General features: G+C 31.9%; 1 protein-coding gene across 1 annotated transcript; it reads left to right on the top strand.

Moving 5' to 3' along the window:
* The first annotated feature begins 7,045 nt into the window (after positions 1-7,045).
* On the top strand, positions 7,046-15,289 carry LOC110411880 (linoleate 13S-lipoxygenase 2-1, chloroplastic-like). The gene is made up of 9 exons (XM_021422236.2): positions 7,046-7,540; positions 8,397-8,668; positions 10,570-10,810; positions 12,078-12,398; positions 12,592-12,677; positions 13,485-13,595; positions 13,676-13,977; positions 14,066-14,332; positions 14,449-15,289. The coding sequence occupies exons 1-9, from the start codon at positions 7,177-7,179 to the stop codon at positions 15,206-15,208; spliced, it is 2,724 nt and encodes a 907-aa protein (XP_021277911.1). The 5' UTR covers positions 7,046-7,176; the 3' UTR covers positions 15,209-15,289.
* The last annotated feature ends 457 nt before the right edge of the window (positions 15,290-15,746 follow it).

The following is a 15,746-nucleotide window of genomic DNA, read 5'->3' as shown; positions in this document are numbered from 1 at the left end:
TTGAAATAATATTAAAAAAAGTCTTTAAATTATTAAAAAAATTCAAACAAGTCATTTTTTATTTTGTTAATTAAATTCATTTTGAGTCAAATAAACTCTTATAACTAATAATTGATTAATTACCATTAGTTAAAATGTCAATTATCATATTATATCCACATGACACTAATATGATATTACTGTGAAAAGTAAAAAATGTCACATGTTCATATTATCATACTACATTAATATGTCACGTCATCTTCAATTATAATATATAGCATGTCATTTTATCATCAATTATTGATTTGAAAATAATAGAAATTTTGAGTAAAAACCTCGAAAGACCATAAACAAAAACAATATATTTCTAATTGCAGCTTGAAAAATCCACTTGAAATTGTAGCAAAATAAATAACCCAATAAATCAATGGCATAACAAGTTAAAAATAAGAAAATCAAGAAAAAAAACTGCCATGTACTTAACGGAGAAAGAAGAAACTCTATGGTTTGTCGTTAGGGGAGATTTTAACATTTTTGACACTTAGCATTAAAATAGAAATGGAGCAAGCAAAGGGAAACATGGATGGGGCAAGATTCCCATAAAATTAAAAGTCTATGGATACAAAGTCTAGCTTCATCCTTGGAAGACACATTACTGATAATATAATTATTGTCGAGGAGGTGGTTCATTCATTCTGAAAGAAGTAAGAACTTAGGTTAGATGATAGTAAAGACTGATCTCAAGAAGGCTTATGACCATTTTTGTTGGGAGTTTATACATGATACCTTGAGAAAAGCACACATTCCCAAACCTCTGATTGGCATAATTATATGTACTGTAGTTCTCGAATTCTATGGAATGGGATTCTCTCAAATAGCTTTTCTCTATCTAGAGGTGTGCAACAGAGTGACCCATTGTCACTTTATATTTTTTCGTTATGCATGGATAGACTAGCACATAGTCTTGCAGTAGTGGAGAATGGGATATGGAAGCAAAATTGTTGTACAATGTTGAAAACATGGCATATAATTTTATCATGACTTATGCCATCATGAAATATATATTATCATTCAATATTTACCATAAATATGTTGTTTACCCATACAATTTTTTTTTCTCATTTGACATTTCATGTAATGAAGGGATATTTTCATAATGTTATTGATACAGGAAGATATCATTTAGGCAGTTTGTGCATTAAGTTAGGAAAGGTTATTTCTATAACTATTTTTTTCTTAATTGTCTTTTACTATACTTGTACTCCAAGGAAGTTCAAGTTACATTATTTACTTATTTATTTTATTTAAGAATTATAATAATCCTATATAGAAAAAGTAAGAAGGTTCTCTTCTTTAAGAATAGTTATATAAAGCTCTTTTGGGTTAATTCTTAAGCACATTCAAGTTGAGATTAAATAGAGAATATTTTCTTTAATAAGCAAGAGTGCTTATTTTTTATTGGTTCTTTCAAAAGTGTAAGAAATTTTAGTATCTTTGGTTTGACTAACCAAAATAGGGTTTTGGCCATTATTCACCTTAGTGGAGTTTCTTAACCTTGCCAAGATTGGTGTTCACCTTAATGGGGTTTTTAACTTAAGCACAATTGGTGTTTTCATAACATCCCTGAATTAGTTTGGTATTAGAGTGGAAGGATCATTTTTTGCTGCATAGTTTGAGTTCTTGTCGTTGTTGAGTTTTGACTCTTCTTGTTCAGGTAATTTTGTCTCTTTTATTGTTATATAGTTCTGTCATCATTTTTTTTTTGCATCACCACATTATCATCACTATATAATAAAATACCACCAAAATACCAAAATCGTCAAAGAAATGTTCATAAGATCGAGATTGAGGAATTACGTCGCTAGGTTCAAGAATTACAAAAGCAACTTGTAAGACATTATACTACTTAAATCAACAATAGTAGCTCTAGCGATGAGAGGATAATACTAATATTTTCTATCAAGAATCGTCTTTTGATAAGAAAGTATTTATACGTCGTCTAAGAACTATTGCTAATAAAGATTTAGGGATCAAGGTAAACATTCCTAAGTTTGAAATAAGGCTTAACCCTAGTGATTTTCTTGAATGGTTCTACACAGTGGAAAGAGTTTTCGAGCTCAAAGATGTTCCTGATGAAAAACGTATGAAGTTTGTTGCATTTAAATTAAAAAAAAACACGTCTTTATTTAGTGGAAAAAATTCAAATTGCAATGAGAAAGAAAATGTTGTAATAAGATTAGAACATGGGATAAGATGCATCGAGAACTCAAACGTAAGTTCTTTCTTAAGCACTATTGATAAGAAATTTTTATTAAATTTCATAACTTGAGGTAAAAAACAATGTCAGTGGAAGAATATAAATTCGAGTTTGAAGAACTTCACATGAAGTGCAATGCTTATGAACTTGAAGAGTAAATTGTAGCTCATTATCTTGGAGGTTTTAATGTTGAAATTGTAGATGTTGTTCAACTACAACTATATTGAAATATAAATGGTGTCACCATATTAGCATTAAAGGTTAAAAAACAACAATCATGGGAAAACTCAGTGAGTTTATCTAGACAAAAGAATTCTATGTCAAATTGTAAGAGACAAAGTTCAATAATCATTTTACCTCAAAAGGTAAACCTTTTCAAAGTTGCAAACAAAAATGATAAAGAAAGTACTTCTACTTGTGCTTCTAATGTCAATAAAAAGTGCTTCAAATACTAAGAATTTAGGCATATTGCTTTGGATTTTCCAAATCGAAGAATTATCTCCTTAGTAGAAGAAAAAGTTATGGAATAACCATGGAAGAAGTAGAAGATAAGTTAAAAATATTCAACAAATATGAGACCAAAAAAGTTTTCGTCGACCATGCAGAAGCTCTTGTTGTTCGCCATAACTTCAACACTACTATAATGATTGAAGATGAAAGTTGAGAAAAGGAAATGAAATTAAGGTAACTAAATTATGTTCAATTCTTTATTAGAAATAAGTATCAAGATGAAGTCTAGTGTGATGTTATCTTAATGGACACATGTTACTTGTTGTTGGGACGTCCATGGCAATATGATCGTCGAGTTTACCATGACGGATACAAGAATACTTAGTGCTTCATTAAGGATGGAGAAAAAATTATGTTGACTCCACTAAAACCAAAAGATCACCCAAAGAGACAAAAGGAAGATAAAACACTTATCATTGTTTCTAGTTTAAACAAAGCTTATCGTGAGTCAAGCTTCTTATACCTTTTATTAGTTTGTGAAGAGAATGAAGTATCTTTATCCTTGTCCAAGGATGTCAAGCCCATAATTGAGGAGTTTTGTGATGTTGTACTTAATAAGACACACCACGGATTGCCACCAAGGCAAGATATTCAGTATGCCATCGATTTCATCCTTGGTTCTATAATTCCAAACAGGCTTGCTTATCACATGAGTCCACAAAGTCATAAAGAGTTACAACATCAAATCAAACAACTTTTGGAGAAAGACTTGGAAAAAAATGTTAACCCTTGTGCTGTTCCTACTTTATTAGTTTCAAAAAAAAAATGGAACATGGCATATGTGCCTTCATAGTCGTGTTGTCAACAAAATCACCATCAAGTATTGTTTTCTCATTTTAAGACTTAATGATTTATTGGATCAATTACATGGTGCTATTATCTTCTTTAAGAATGATCTGCGTAATGGTTATCACCAAATTCGAAAAACTGCATTTAAAACTTGTGATGGGTTATATGAATAGATAGTTATGCCATTTGGCCTCTCTAATACACCCAACACCTTTATGCGCTTGATAAGCCATGTATTCTACCCTTTTATTGGGAAGTTTGTTGTGGTTTGTTTTGATAATATTTTGGTGTATAGTAAAAGTCAGAAGGAGCATTTTGAACATTGACGACAGATCTTTGAAGTACTTTGAGAGTAAAAGCTTTTTTCTAACTTAAAAAAGTGTGAATTTATGATAAACAAAGTTATCTTTTTGGAATATATTGTGTCAAGCTAAGAGATTGAAGTGAATCAAAGCAAAGTTGATGTTATTATCAACTGGCTAGTTCCGAAGTCACTTCATAATGTTCAAAGCTTTAATGGATTAACCTCTTTTTATCGACATTTCATCAAAAATTTTAGTTCTATTGTTGCTACACTTACTGAATGCCTTAAGCAAGATAGTTTTATATGGAGTATCAAGGCACAAACATAGCTTTGAGGAATTGAAAGAGATGACTGCTAAGGCTCCCGTGCTTGCATTTTCAAATTTTGATTTGGTGCTTAAAGTAGATTGTAATGCCTCTAATGTAGGCATTTGTGTTTTTTTATTTCAAGAAAGGCGACCAATTGCCTTTTTAATAAGAAACTCAATGAAGCAAAGTTGAAATACTCAACGTATGATAAAGAGTTTATGCCATTATTTGAGCCCTAGACCATTAGAGCCATTATTTGTTGCCATTGGAATTTGTCTTATATTTTAACCACGAAGCCCTTAAACATCTCAACTCCAAACACAAGTTTAATCGCTAACATGCAGCTTGGAGTGAGTTTCTTCAAACTTTTCCAATTCTCTTCAAGCACAAGTCAAGTATGTAAAATAAGGTAACTGATGCTTTAAGTCGTTGCCTTACTCTTTTTTCTACCTTACAATTAAAGGTTGTTGGTTTTGAAGTTGTGAAAGAATTGTATAAAAAAGATTTTGAATTTGGAAAGATATTAAAGTCTAATTCTCAACATCTTTATTGACAATTTTACCAACAAAAAGGGCATTTTTTCAAAGGTAAACAATTGTGCATCCCTCAGTATTCTTTACGCTAATCTATTATTTAGGAAGTTTATAATGGAGGATTAGTTGGACATTTTGGGAGAGACCAAACATTGACTTTTGTGAAAGAAAATTTTATTGGCCCAAGCTAAAATGAGATATCATTTGAAATATTCCAAAGTGTCATATTTGCTACATTGCCAAGTTCGAGAATCAAAACTTAGGTATGTAGAAACCATTACCATTCCTGAAACCCTTGGATAGATGTGAGTATGGATTTTGTTTTGGGTTTACCAAGAACTCAAAGGTGAAAAGACTTTGTAATGATAGTCATTAATAAATTTTCCAAAATGGCTCATTTGTGCCATAAAATAGATGATGCTTCTCACAAAGTTGATTTATGTTTTAAAGAAATTATACTTCCCCATGAAATTCCAAAAACCATCACTTGAGATCGAGATGTGAAGTTCATGAGTCATTTTTGATGAACTTTTTAGAGAAAAATGAGAACTCACTTGCAATTTAGTTTAACAAGGCACCTTTAAACGGATAGTCAAACAAAAGTGATCAACAAAAGTTTAGGAAACTTATTGCAGAAACTTATTGCGAAGCTTTATGGGTAAACACATTCACCAATGGGATTTTGTTTTAGCATAAACGGAATTTTGTTATAATAATTCTGTGAGTCAAACCACTAGAAGATGTCCATTCGAAGTAATGTATGAAAAATGCCCATTTAGTCCTTTAGACCTTCCTACGTTACCAAGTACTTATGAATTTAATGCTGATATTGAAGAACGTGCTAAGCAAATAAAGAAGCTTCATAAAGATGTTTGAGAGAAGATTATTCGTCAAATTGTCAGATACCAAAAGTAAGCCAACAAGTATAAGAAGCTTACAAGAAGAAGACTTAATGTGGATTTACTTAAGGAAAGAATGTTTTTCTTAAGTCTTGTGCCAAATTATCTCCTTGAGTTGATGGACCATTTCGAGTCTTGGAACGTATTAATGAGAATACTTACAAGATTAAACTTCCTAAAGATTATGAAGTATCTTCTACCTTTAACGTAGCTGATCTCTTTCTTTACTATGGAGAAGATAAAGAAAACATGGATCTTGAAAGCGATTTTTCTTCAATTTAAGGAAAATGATCCATAAGTATATTATTTAGGTAACTTGTGCATTAAGGTAAGGAAGGTTATTTGATAATTATTTTTTCTTAATTATTTTTTATTTTACTTGTACTCTAATGAAGTTTATATTAGATTATTTACTTATTTATTTTATTTAGGAATTGTAATAATCTTACATAGGAAAAGTAACAAGGTTCTCTTCCTTAAGAATAGTTATATAAAATCTTTTTGGGTTAATTGCTAAGCACATTCAAGCTGAGATTAAATAAAGAATATTTTCTTTAATAAGCATGAGTGCTTATTTTCTCTAGGCTATTTTTAAAAGAGTAAAAAATTTTAGTATTTTTAATTTGACTAATCAAAATGGGATTTTGGCCATTATACATTTTAATGGGGTTTTCTAACTTTGTCAAAATTGGTGTTCACTTTAATGGGGTTTCTAACCTTATCATAATTAGTGTTTTCACAATGTCTTGACGTCAATTATACATATTAGTTTCAATATTATATAATAAAAATATTATAGTTAATTTTACTGATTTGGTTTTCAAAACTCAACGCTTCCAATTTATTTTTTTGCTTATTCTTGATCAAATGCAAATTAGAGTTAGCTTCTTATATATTTATTGTTTTATTCTGATGCAGCATGGTGTCCAAGAAAATCTATTGAGATCCGCTTAAACTTGCCAGAAAATCTTTTGTTTAAGAATGATTATCAATTTAGTGCTGTGTATAGTTTTTTTTTTTTGTAGCTTTTAGCAAGATACAACACTTAATGTGACTAATCAAGTCAAGTTACCTTTAATGTTTAGAAAAGAGCAGTATTGTAAAACAAACAACTAATATCCAACCAACATTTTATGATAATTTTTTGTAAGATTAATGTGAATATATTCAAGCACTTCATTTGCCTATGAGGTTGAAATTTGTTTTTATTTTTTATATGAACATTACTCACTAGTTTGATAGTTTAGACACTTCTATTCATATTCTAATTTTTTATTTCACTTCTATGGTTATTAATATCAAAAAATTCTTTACGTCACGTCAAATATTATTGTGACTTACATATTGAAGCAAATAAAACAGAAAAGAGTCTCTCTCTCTCTTTCAACCTAAACAGAAATTTTTTTTAAAAAAAAAAACAAAAGAAAAAGAATCATGGTCTTCTCTTTCGCCACCTGGTTAAACCCTACAGGACATAAGATAGCGTAGAGGTCATTTGCCGAGACATCCTTCTCCAACCACAACCTTTAACCTTAGATATATCTGCTCTCTCTAAGGCAAGGATTAAGCCAAAAAATAGGAGAAAAAAGAAACAATGTTGAAGCCACATGCTTACCATTCCAGCACCCCCAAAACCCTACTGCCATTGCACAAGCCATTTTTCCATGGAACTGGCTGTGCTTTTCTGCCTGTGAAATCCAGGCCTTCTTCTTCATTCTGCAAAACTCGTACAACCTTTAGACCTGGCTTTGTCCCAAACAAAATTAAAGCAGCAGTGGCCAGTACTGTTATTGATAAAGTTGATGGTTCAGCTTCCGCTGTCAAAGCTTTGGTCACTGTAAAACAAACTGTTGGTGGTTTCCTCACGAACTTAGGATTAGAAAGAGGGCTAGATGATATCCAAGACTTGCTTGGTAAATCAATTCTCTTGGAGCTTGTTAGTGCTGAGCTTGATCCAAGTAAGTGAAACAAAGTTTTCAGGGTTTTTCAAGGGCAGTAATAAAAGTCAGTACTATTTGTTTCTCTCTTTCTTCTTCTCTTAAACTATTTATATAATTTTTTACTTTTCTTTTGAAAGGGTTTACACAATTTTTTTTTCAAAGGGTAACCAAGATTTTTGGAAACTGGATTTTCCTCTCAGAAACCTTTTTCACTTTATTTTCCGGAAGAAAGCTCTATTTATTATTGAAGTTCATCTTAAGGAGAAATGTATACCACAAAAATTTCAGGTAGCTAGATTCCTGTTTTCATCCTTCTAGCTGCTGTAATCATACTTCTCTAAAAGAGATTAATCACGTACTGCTTTTACATTCCTTTTCCTTTTTATTTTAGATAAAATTTTTCAGTACTTAACTAAATTGTTGACATCTTTCACACAATCACGCACAGAGGTTTTGATTTTGTTTTTTAAATTATTTGGAGATAGGGGATTCGATTTTTTTTTTTTTTAAATATTATGCATTAATCAATAGAATGAGTACGGGAGTTTTGATTTATTAATAGATGCTTTTATTAAGAATAAAATTCTATTTTTAAAAATAAAAAATTAAAAATGAAGAAAGAAGTTTGAGGTGACCACGTGTTTGTGACAGTTCAGTTGTATTATGATCGATGGGACACTGGAAGTGAGAGTTTGCAGTTTTCAATCTCAAGCTATAATGAAGAGGACATTTATTGCATTTAAGCATTTTATTATACATAATTAAACAAATAAAATAAACAAAAAAAAAAAGGAATCCAGATACTGAGTTAAAAGGAAAAGAGCCATCTATTTGCAAAGAAGCCCCATACGTTTGTTTTTGGCCTGTTTTGTAGAAACGGGGCTAGAGAAGGACACCATTAAGGCCTATGCACATCGAGTAAAACAAGAAGGTGACGATGTGACTTATGAGGCGGAATTCAAAGTAGGGGCCAATTTTGGGGAGATTGGCGCAGTCGTCGTCGAGAATGAGCACCACAAAGAGATGTTTTTGGTGGACATCGTGCTCCGTGGCTTCAAGGGTAAAGGGCCGATTAGTGTCAACTGTAATTCGTGGGTTCACTCCAAGTTTGACAATCCTCAGAAGAGAATTTTTTGCACTGACCAGGTCAGAATTCGCGACTCTCTACATTTATTTATCAATTTTTTCTAATCAATGTTCAAAGGGTACAATTATCACATTAATTACTAACGTTGCATTCATGTAATAATGTTTTAATAAATAACCTCTTCACTTTAAAATACCTGTCAATAAATATACTTTTGTTGTCTTTATTATATCTTAGTTTGGAGTGTGCCCGTGCCTTAGTGTGTACATAATATGATATATAAGAATTTTTTAGCTAAAAAATAATCATATTAATGTTTAAATTATAAATTAATTAATACTTTAAAAAATAAAATTAAACTGAGATTAACAATCATATTAAAGTTTTGAATAAAAGTTTATTATTAATTTTTTATAAATTATTAAAAATAAATATTTTAAATTAAAAATAAAATATTATAATGAAAGGTAATTTTGTCATTTTGTCATTTATTCTTTGATTATTTTAAAACTATTCTTACAAATCAAATATTAGAAAGAATCATAATAGCAATTCTTATCTTATTCAATTCCATAAACCAAACAATATATATGATAATCATTTTATTCTATTTTTGCTTTATTTTATTATCACAAAATAGTTATTTTATTTCATTCCGTAAACCAAATGTGTCGTAATTATTCTATTATTTCACTCCTCATTTATTTCTTCACCTATTTAAGTAAAGTATTTAAATGTTGAATTTCTTTGATCTTTATTTTTATTAAATATAAAACCAAACTAAGTACTATTTTTCCAGAGATCTTTTTTTCATTTTTAAATACTTTTTCCTTTGTTTTAATTTCATAGTAAAATTTCTTTTTTTTACATTAAAAATATTGAACATCAACATTGTGAAAAAAACAAAAATCAAAATAAAAAAAATACAAAAATAAAACGTATCAGATAAAAAACTAGATAAAAATGTTGAAGAAAGGCAGTATCTTTTATTTTGCCGTAAAAAGCACAAAAGAAAAGAAAAGAAAATACTAAGATGTTCCCTTCATTATTTTTTAAATTGAAAAATAACGTTTGAATTTTATTTTTTAAATAAAAAAATTATATATTAATTAATAAACTAAATATTCATATGCATGTTCCCTTGTTGTTAACATCAAAAGAAACATGATTTTCAAAAGAGCAATAATATTCAGCATAGAAATATTATCTGAAGGTGGGAATATAAGATGCTGATCATTGCTACCAAACAAAATAGCTTAATTATTGTCATGAAGTGGTCCCGCAACTATGGTTTGGTAGACTGCAGAACCGGCAAAGTCAAAACATTTGAAAACGACAACCACAATTTATCTGACCGTCGTGGCCCTTAATGCACCAAACGTTTCCCACGTGACTGGTCCCTGTAATACGTACTAGGAGCGGCATCAATCAGCTTTTATTGTTTCATTTCAATTAACATGAAATTGTTTAACAATCCAGAAAACTTGACTTACAATATTCGACGCATTACCCTACATTACTGCCAACATATATACCTGGTGTTAATTGCTTAGTTTAATTAATTTCTAGATACAGAGATAAAAGTTTATGGAAAAAACCTAGATCCAGAAATTTAAATCTAGCTTTTGTCCTGCAAACAAGAAGAAAGGAAAACTGTAGCAGTAGAGTAATATCAATTTGGGCATTGAAGGGTACATTGTGCATGGTCATGCATGCTTGTCAAATGATGTGAAAACTCAGCACCGTACGTCTGATCAAAGCTAAACAGAAGAAACACAGTCGATTCTGCTTTGTTTTAATAATAAAATAATAATTGAATCATATATCAATAATCCCTTGGCATTGTAGCTGTCTAGTTTTATATTATCGGTAGTCTTCAATAAATATGCTAGCTTAAAAGTAGTTATATTAAGTGTAATTCATCATAAGTTTGATTATTAATTATTTTTTTGGGGTTCAGTCATACTTGCCATCACAAACACCAGGCGGATTAAAGAGATTGAGAAAGGGAGAGCTGGAGGCTTTGAGAGGCAACGGTGTAGGAGAGCGTAAGGCTTTTGAGAGGATATATGATTATGATGTTTACAATGATCTTGGTGATCCCGATTCTGATCCAAATAAAAAAAGACCTGTGCTCGGCGGCAGTCAAGATCTTCCTTACCCTAGACGTTGCCGGACTGGTCGTCCACCCTGTGATTCAGGTATAAGCAAAGTTTAATTCATGCCTTCAATTTACCCACATATATATATATATATATATATATATATATATAAATGATGACAACATTCCTAGCTATGAAATCCACTTTGCTCAAACAGACTAGTCTCTTTCTATTTTGATGGTTAACAGAAACAAAAATAACAAATAAAAAGGAAAGATGGGATAGTCCTTACGTTATGTATGGTTTGATAAGTAGTTTTCTGGTCCAGAAACCATCAAACGTAAATGCTCAATTAACTTTTGACATTCGATAACAAATTGTGTCATTATTGGACGGTTTGTGGGACCATTATTGTGATAGTACTAAAAGGTGCGGCTACTTCAATTGACATGCATGTCCCTTCGCCTTTGCCATTCAACCCGGCAACCTTATCAATTAGTATTTTTTTCAGTCATTTTACTGTGTTACAGGGCTTAAATTGTCAAAAAAAAGGAAATTAGTACCCATATTTATTAGATAGTAATTGAAATTCGTCTAAAATTTCAAAAGAAGTATTTGAAAAGAGTTTCCTTGGCAAAATTTGACAGAAATTCGTCCCAAAATAGTCAATTATTTTGTAATGAAATTACACTCAATTATTAGATAGTGATTGAGGAAGATCAGACAATTCAGTCGAGAAAATTTCAGGAAAAGTTAAGAAAGAAATGGTCCCTCGTGGTTGTAGACTTGTAGATGGTAGCAGAAAATCCTTATCAAGTGTACAGAACATGGATTGTGTTTTTCTGCAACTTTTTGTCTAATACAGGTTTTTGTATGGACGATATGGGATATCCTTATCCCTGTCATTGAATTATTTTCATCTTCTGACTTTAACAAAAAAAAATGATACGAAAAAATCAGTGACAGAGGCGTAACAATCTAGGTAAATTGGCTTGAAATAGCGACTTGGTGCACGAGAAAGACATAGAGAAAACAGTGAATTTGGACCATAACTTGTGATGAGAGTACACGTCAATCTTACCAGGATTTTTTTCTCTGTTATGAATTGAAATTTCACAAAAAAAATGAGTTATTTTTATTTAGAGAAAGAGGATTCCAGTTTTACTTTTTAAATAAAAAATAATATATTAATTATTGAATTAAATATTCAGATAAATATAAATTATTTATTTTAAAAAAAATAATTAAAATATTTGATTTAACAACGTACATATTTTACTGAAAAGTGAAGAGTTGATTACAATTAATTAGTAACTAGTGCTTGTGATGCTGTTTTGATAATAAAGATTGATGGAAATGTATGCAGATCCTCTTTCGGAGAAAAGGAGCAATCTCTTCTACGTGCCAAGGGATGAAGCCTTCTCCGAGGTGAAGCAGCTAACATTCTCCGCAAAGACCGTCTACTCTGCGTTTCACGCAGTGATCCCATCGCTGCAGACAGCGATTGTGGACAGTGACCTTGGATTCCCATACTTCACAGCCATAGACCAGCTGTTCAATGAGGGGATTGACTTGCCCCCCCAGGATAATCAAGGCTTGTGGAGAACAATTCTTCCTAGACTTGTCAAGGCTATTTCTGATGGAAGTGACAATGTGTTGCGCTTTGAGACTCCTGCGACAATGGACAGTGAGCTCTCCCTCGCTCCTCTTTCTCTCCTATATGAACTTCATTGAATTTGGAACTGCACTGATTATAATAAAGAATGACTCATAAAACTTATTATTAATTTACATGAAAGTCAAGCTCCTCAATTATAATAAAGCATGTTGCATGGATGATCAATGCTACCTGCACACTTATTCGTTTTTTTCATTTGCAGGAGACAAATTCTTTTGGTTTAGGGATGAGGAGTTTGCTCGACAAACCATCGCCGGAATCAACCCATATGCTATTCAATTACTGACGGTATGATTTATGCAGATACCGGAAAGTGTTCTCTCATTGTGGATGGACTAAAATAACTCATCTTAAAACCCCAGACGACTTAATACAAGATAAGGGTGTAGGAATATATAAGGTTTAACGTAGGTGCTATTTACATAATCTTAAAATTTTAATATTGAACATTAAGTGTTGACATTTAATTTCAATTAACATTGAATTTGTACTATGAAATTAAATTATTTGGTATATCGTTGAAAATTAAACCCCAATAGATTTTTATTATTTTTTTGTAAAATAATTGTATAGAATTTTACATTTAGTAAGAATTAAAAAAGAAAACAAAAAACCTAAGATTAAAGTCGAAAGAAGATAAGTAATGAAGTCAATTAATGATAAAAAAAATTTAAACAAACTTGACTAAATGTATAAGATAGGTTTAACTATTACTAATATTTTTAATAATTTATTAAAAATGCTCAATATTGAGTGGTGTCCAGACGAGTAACTAATTGTACTTGGAAATATTAAATCTTCCAATATTAAAACTTTAAATAGTTTTAACCAAGCAACACCTTAATCTCTAATATTGACATGGGAGGTGTTTGATTAATTAGTTCATAACTCATGATTATGTACCCTAAAAAAAAATTCACAACTAATGATTACAAGTGCATGCATCTACATATGCATAACATTTTTCAATAATTTTTTTGGCAATTTATGTGTAAAAGGTCTTATGGCTAGCATAATTTATGGGCATGTTGAAGAAAAGATAGAAGTACATTGGTTTAGTCCCAGAGCTATAAAATTTTCAATAAAATCCTACAGGAATGGCCAATGAAGAGCAAACTTGACCCTGATATCTATGGTCCCCCAGAATCAGCAATTACCAAAGAAATGATCGAGTGTGAAATCAAAGGTTACATGACATTTGATGAGGTAGGCAATATTCACTTCAAATGTTCAGACGAAGATGGTGCAAAGAAACAATGGTTTTGATTTGGAATAAATTTATGCAGGCAATGAAACAAAAAAAGTTGTTCGTCCTAGATTACCACGACTTGCTACTACCATATGTCAAGCAAGTTAGAGAGCTTGAAGGTACAACACTGTATGGATCACGCACACTATTTTTCTTAAATCCAGACGAGACGCTGAGGCCTCTGGCCATCGAGCTTACTCGGCCACCCATGGATGGAAAGCCGCAGTGGAAAGAAGTATACAGATCTTCTTGGCATTCCTCGGGTGTCTGGCTTTGGAGGCTTGCCAAAGCTCATGTCCTTGCTCATGATTCCGGTTATCACCAGCTTGTTAGTCATTGGTATGTACACTTTCTATATCAATTTAGATTATTGGAATAGAATTAATTTTTTTTCTTTTGACATGTTAACTTTTAATTTCTATTGCAGGTTAAGAACTCATTGTTGTACCGAACCTTATATAATTGCTACTAATCGACAACTCAGTGCAATGCATCCAATCTATAGATTGCTACATCCTCATTTCCGTTACACAATGGAGATCAATGCACTAGCTCGGGAATATCTTATCAGTGCTGGTGGGATCATTGAGAGCTGCTTCAGCCCTGGCAAGTACTCCATGGAGCTTTGTTCTGCTGCCTATGGCCTTCAGTGGCGATTTGATCATCAAGCACTGCCTGCAGACTTAATTAGCAGGTAATTTCTTTTCTTGTTATTAGATTCTCTGAAACGTGAGGCCCTGGCCATGAAATAATAGATCAGTGCTAACATTTTAGTTTCCTATTTTCCTCACTTTTTTTTTTTAATTATAGGGGGATGGCTGTTGAAGATCCAAGTGCTCCTCATGGCGTAAGGCTAACAATCCAGGATTACCCTTTTGCCAATGATGGACTCTTTTTTTGGGATATTCTCAAAGAATGGGTTTCCGACTATGTCAACTACTACTATCCAAATGCAAGTCTTGTGGAGTCAGACGAAGAACTTCAAGCATGGTGGACCGAAATTCGTACGGTTGGACATGGTGACAAGAAAGATGAACCTTGGTGGCCTGTCCTCAAAACCCCAGAAGATCTAATCCACATTATTACAACCATTGCTTGGGTATCCTCAGGTCATCATGCATCTGTGAACTTTGGACAATATACATATGCAGGCTACTTTCCCAGTAGGCCAACGATTGCCAGAAGAAATATGCCCACCGAAGAGGCAACCGATAAAGATTGGGAATTTTTCATGAACAAACCTGAAGTTTTACTCCTACTATGCTTCCCTTCACAAATTCAAGCAACTACAGTGATGACCATTTTGGATGTGTTATCAAATCATTCTCCGGATGAGGAATACATGGGAGAAAATCCGGAGTCAGCATGGGCTGAAAATCCTGTGATAAAAGCGGCATTTGAAAGATTTAATGGGAGGTTAAAGGAGCTTGAAGGGATTATCGATGGAAGGAATGCAAACAAGGATCTTAAGAACAGAAATGGAGCTGGAATGGTGCCATATGAGTTTTTGAAGCCATTCTCAGAGCCTGGGGTGACTGGAAAAGGGGTTCCATATAGCATCTCAATTTGAGGGTAAGAACTCAAATATTTTTTATGCTATGATTATTATGGATGCTCTGTTTTTATTATGTATGAATGTTGATGTTGTAGACACTCTTCTTAATAAATAAAATAAATAATTTAAACCAAAATTACAAAAAAAAAAAAAAAAACGGGTAGCACGCTTGACTTCCAGTGTTAACAAAATACAGAACATTGAATACTCCTCAAGCAGATGGGATTTGAAGTCATTTTCGGTAAATTTGTTTTTGACTTGAAGGTCACTCATCCGAAAATCATGTCGAGAAGGGCATGATTGCCTTGGACAATTCGGTTCTATAAGAACTCTAAAACTCTGGCTCAAAAAGAAGGGCTAAAAGAAGATTTGAAAAAAAAAAAACCAGATCCAATAAAAAAAAATCCCATTTTCTTCAAACAACAGAAACCTGCAAATAAAAAAAAAAATCTTAAGTTCTAGCAGCCAACTACTTCAGCCATAATTAAGAACAAAAATGAAGCGATTCACTACAAAAAAAAAGAAGAGAAAATCAAAAGCAATCTCTACAAAG

The sequence above is a fragment of the Theobroma umbraticum genome, unplaced genomic scaffold (assembly GCF_002168275.2).
Source record: "Theobroma umbraticum cultivar Fairchild unplaced genomic scaffold, ASM216827v3 scaffold_95.0, whole genome shotgun sequence".
In the NCBI taxonomy this organism is placed as follows: Eukaryota; Viridiplantae; Streptophyta; class Magnoliopsida; order Malvales; family Malvaceae; genus Theobroma; species Theobroma umbraticum.
This window is presented reverse-complemented; position numbering and strand designations above follow the sequence as displayed.

Bases quoted from the DNA above. Each gene is read 5' to 3' on its own strand.
- LOC110411880 (XM_021422236.2), top strand. From the start codon at position 7,177: ATGTTGAAGCCACATGCTTACCATTCCAGCACCCCCAAAACCCTACTG. The intron at 7,541-8,396 runs GTAAGTGAAACA...CCTGTTTTGTAG, and splicing joins TAGTGCTGAGCTTGATCCAA to AAACGGGGCTAGAGAAGGAC. The intron at 8,669-10,569 runs GTCAGAATTCGC...TTTGGGGTTCAG, and splicing joins GAATTTTTTGCACTGACCAG to TCATACTTGCCATCACAAAC.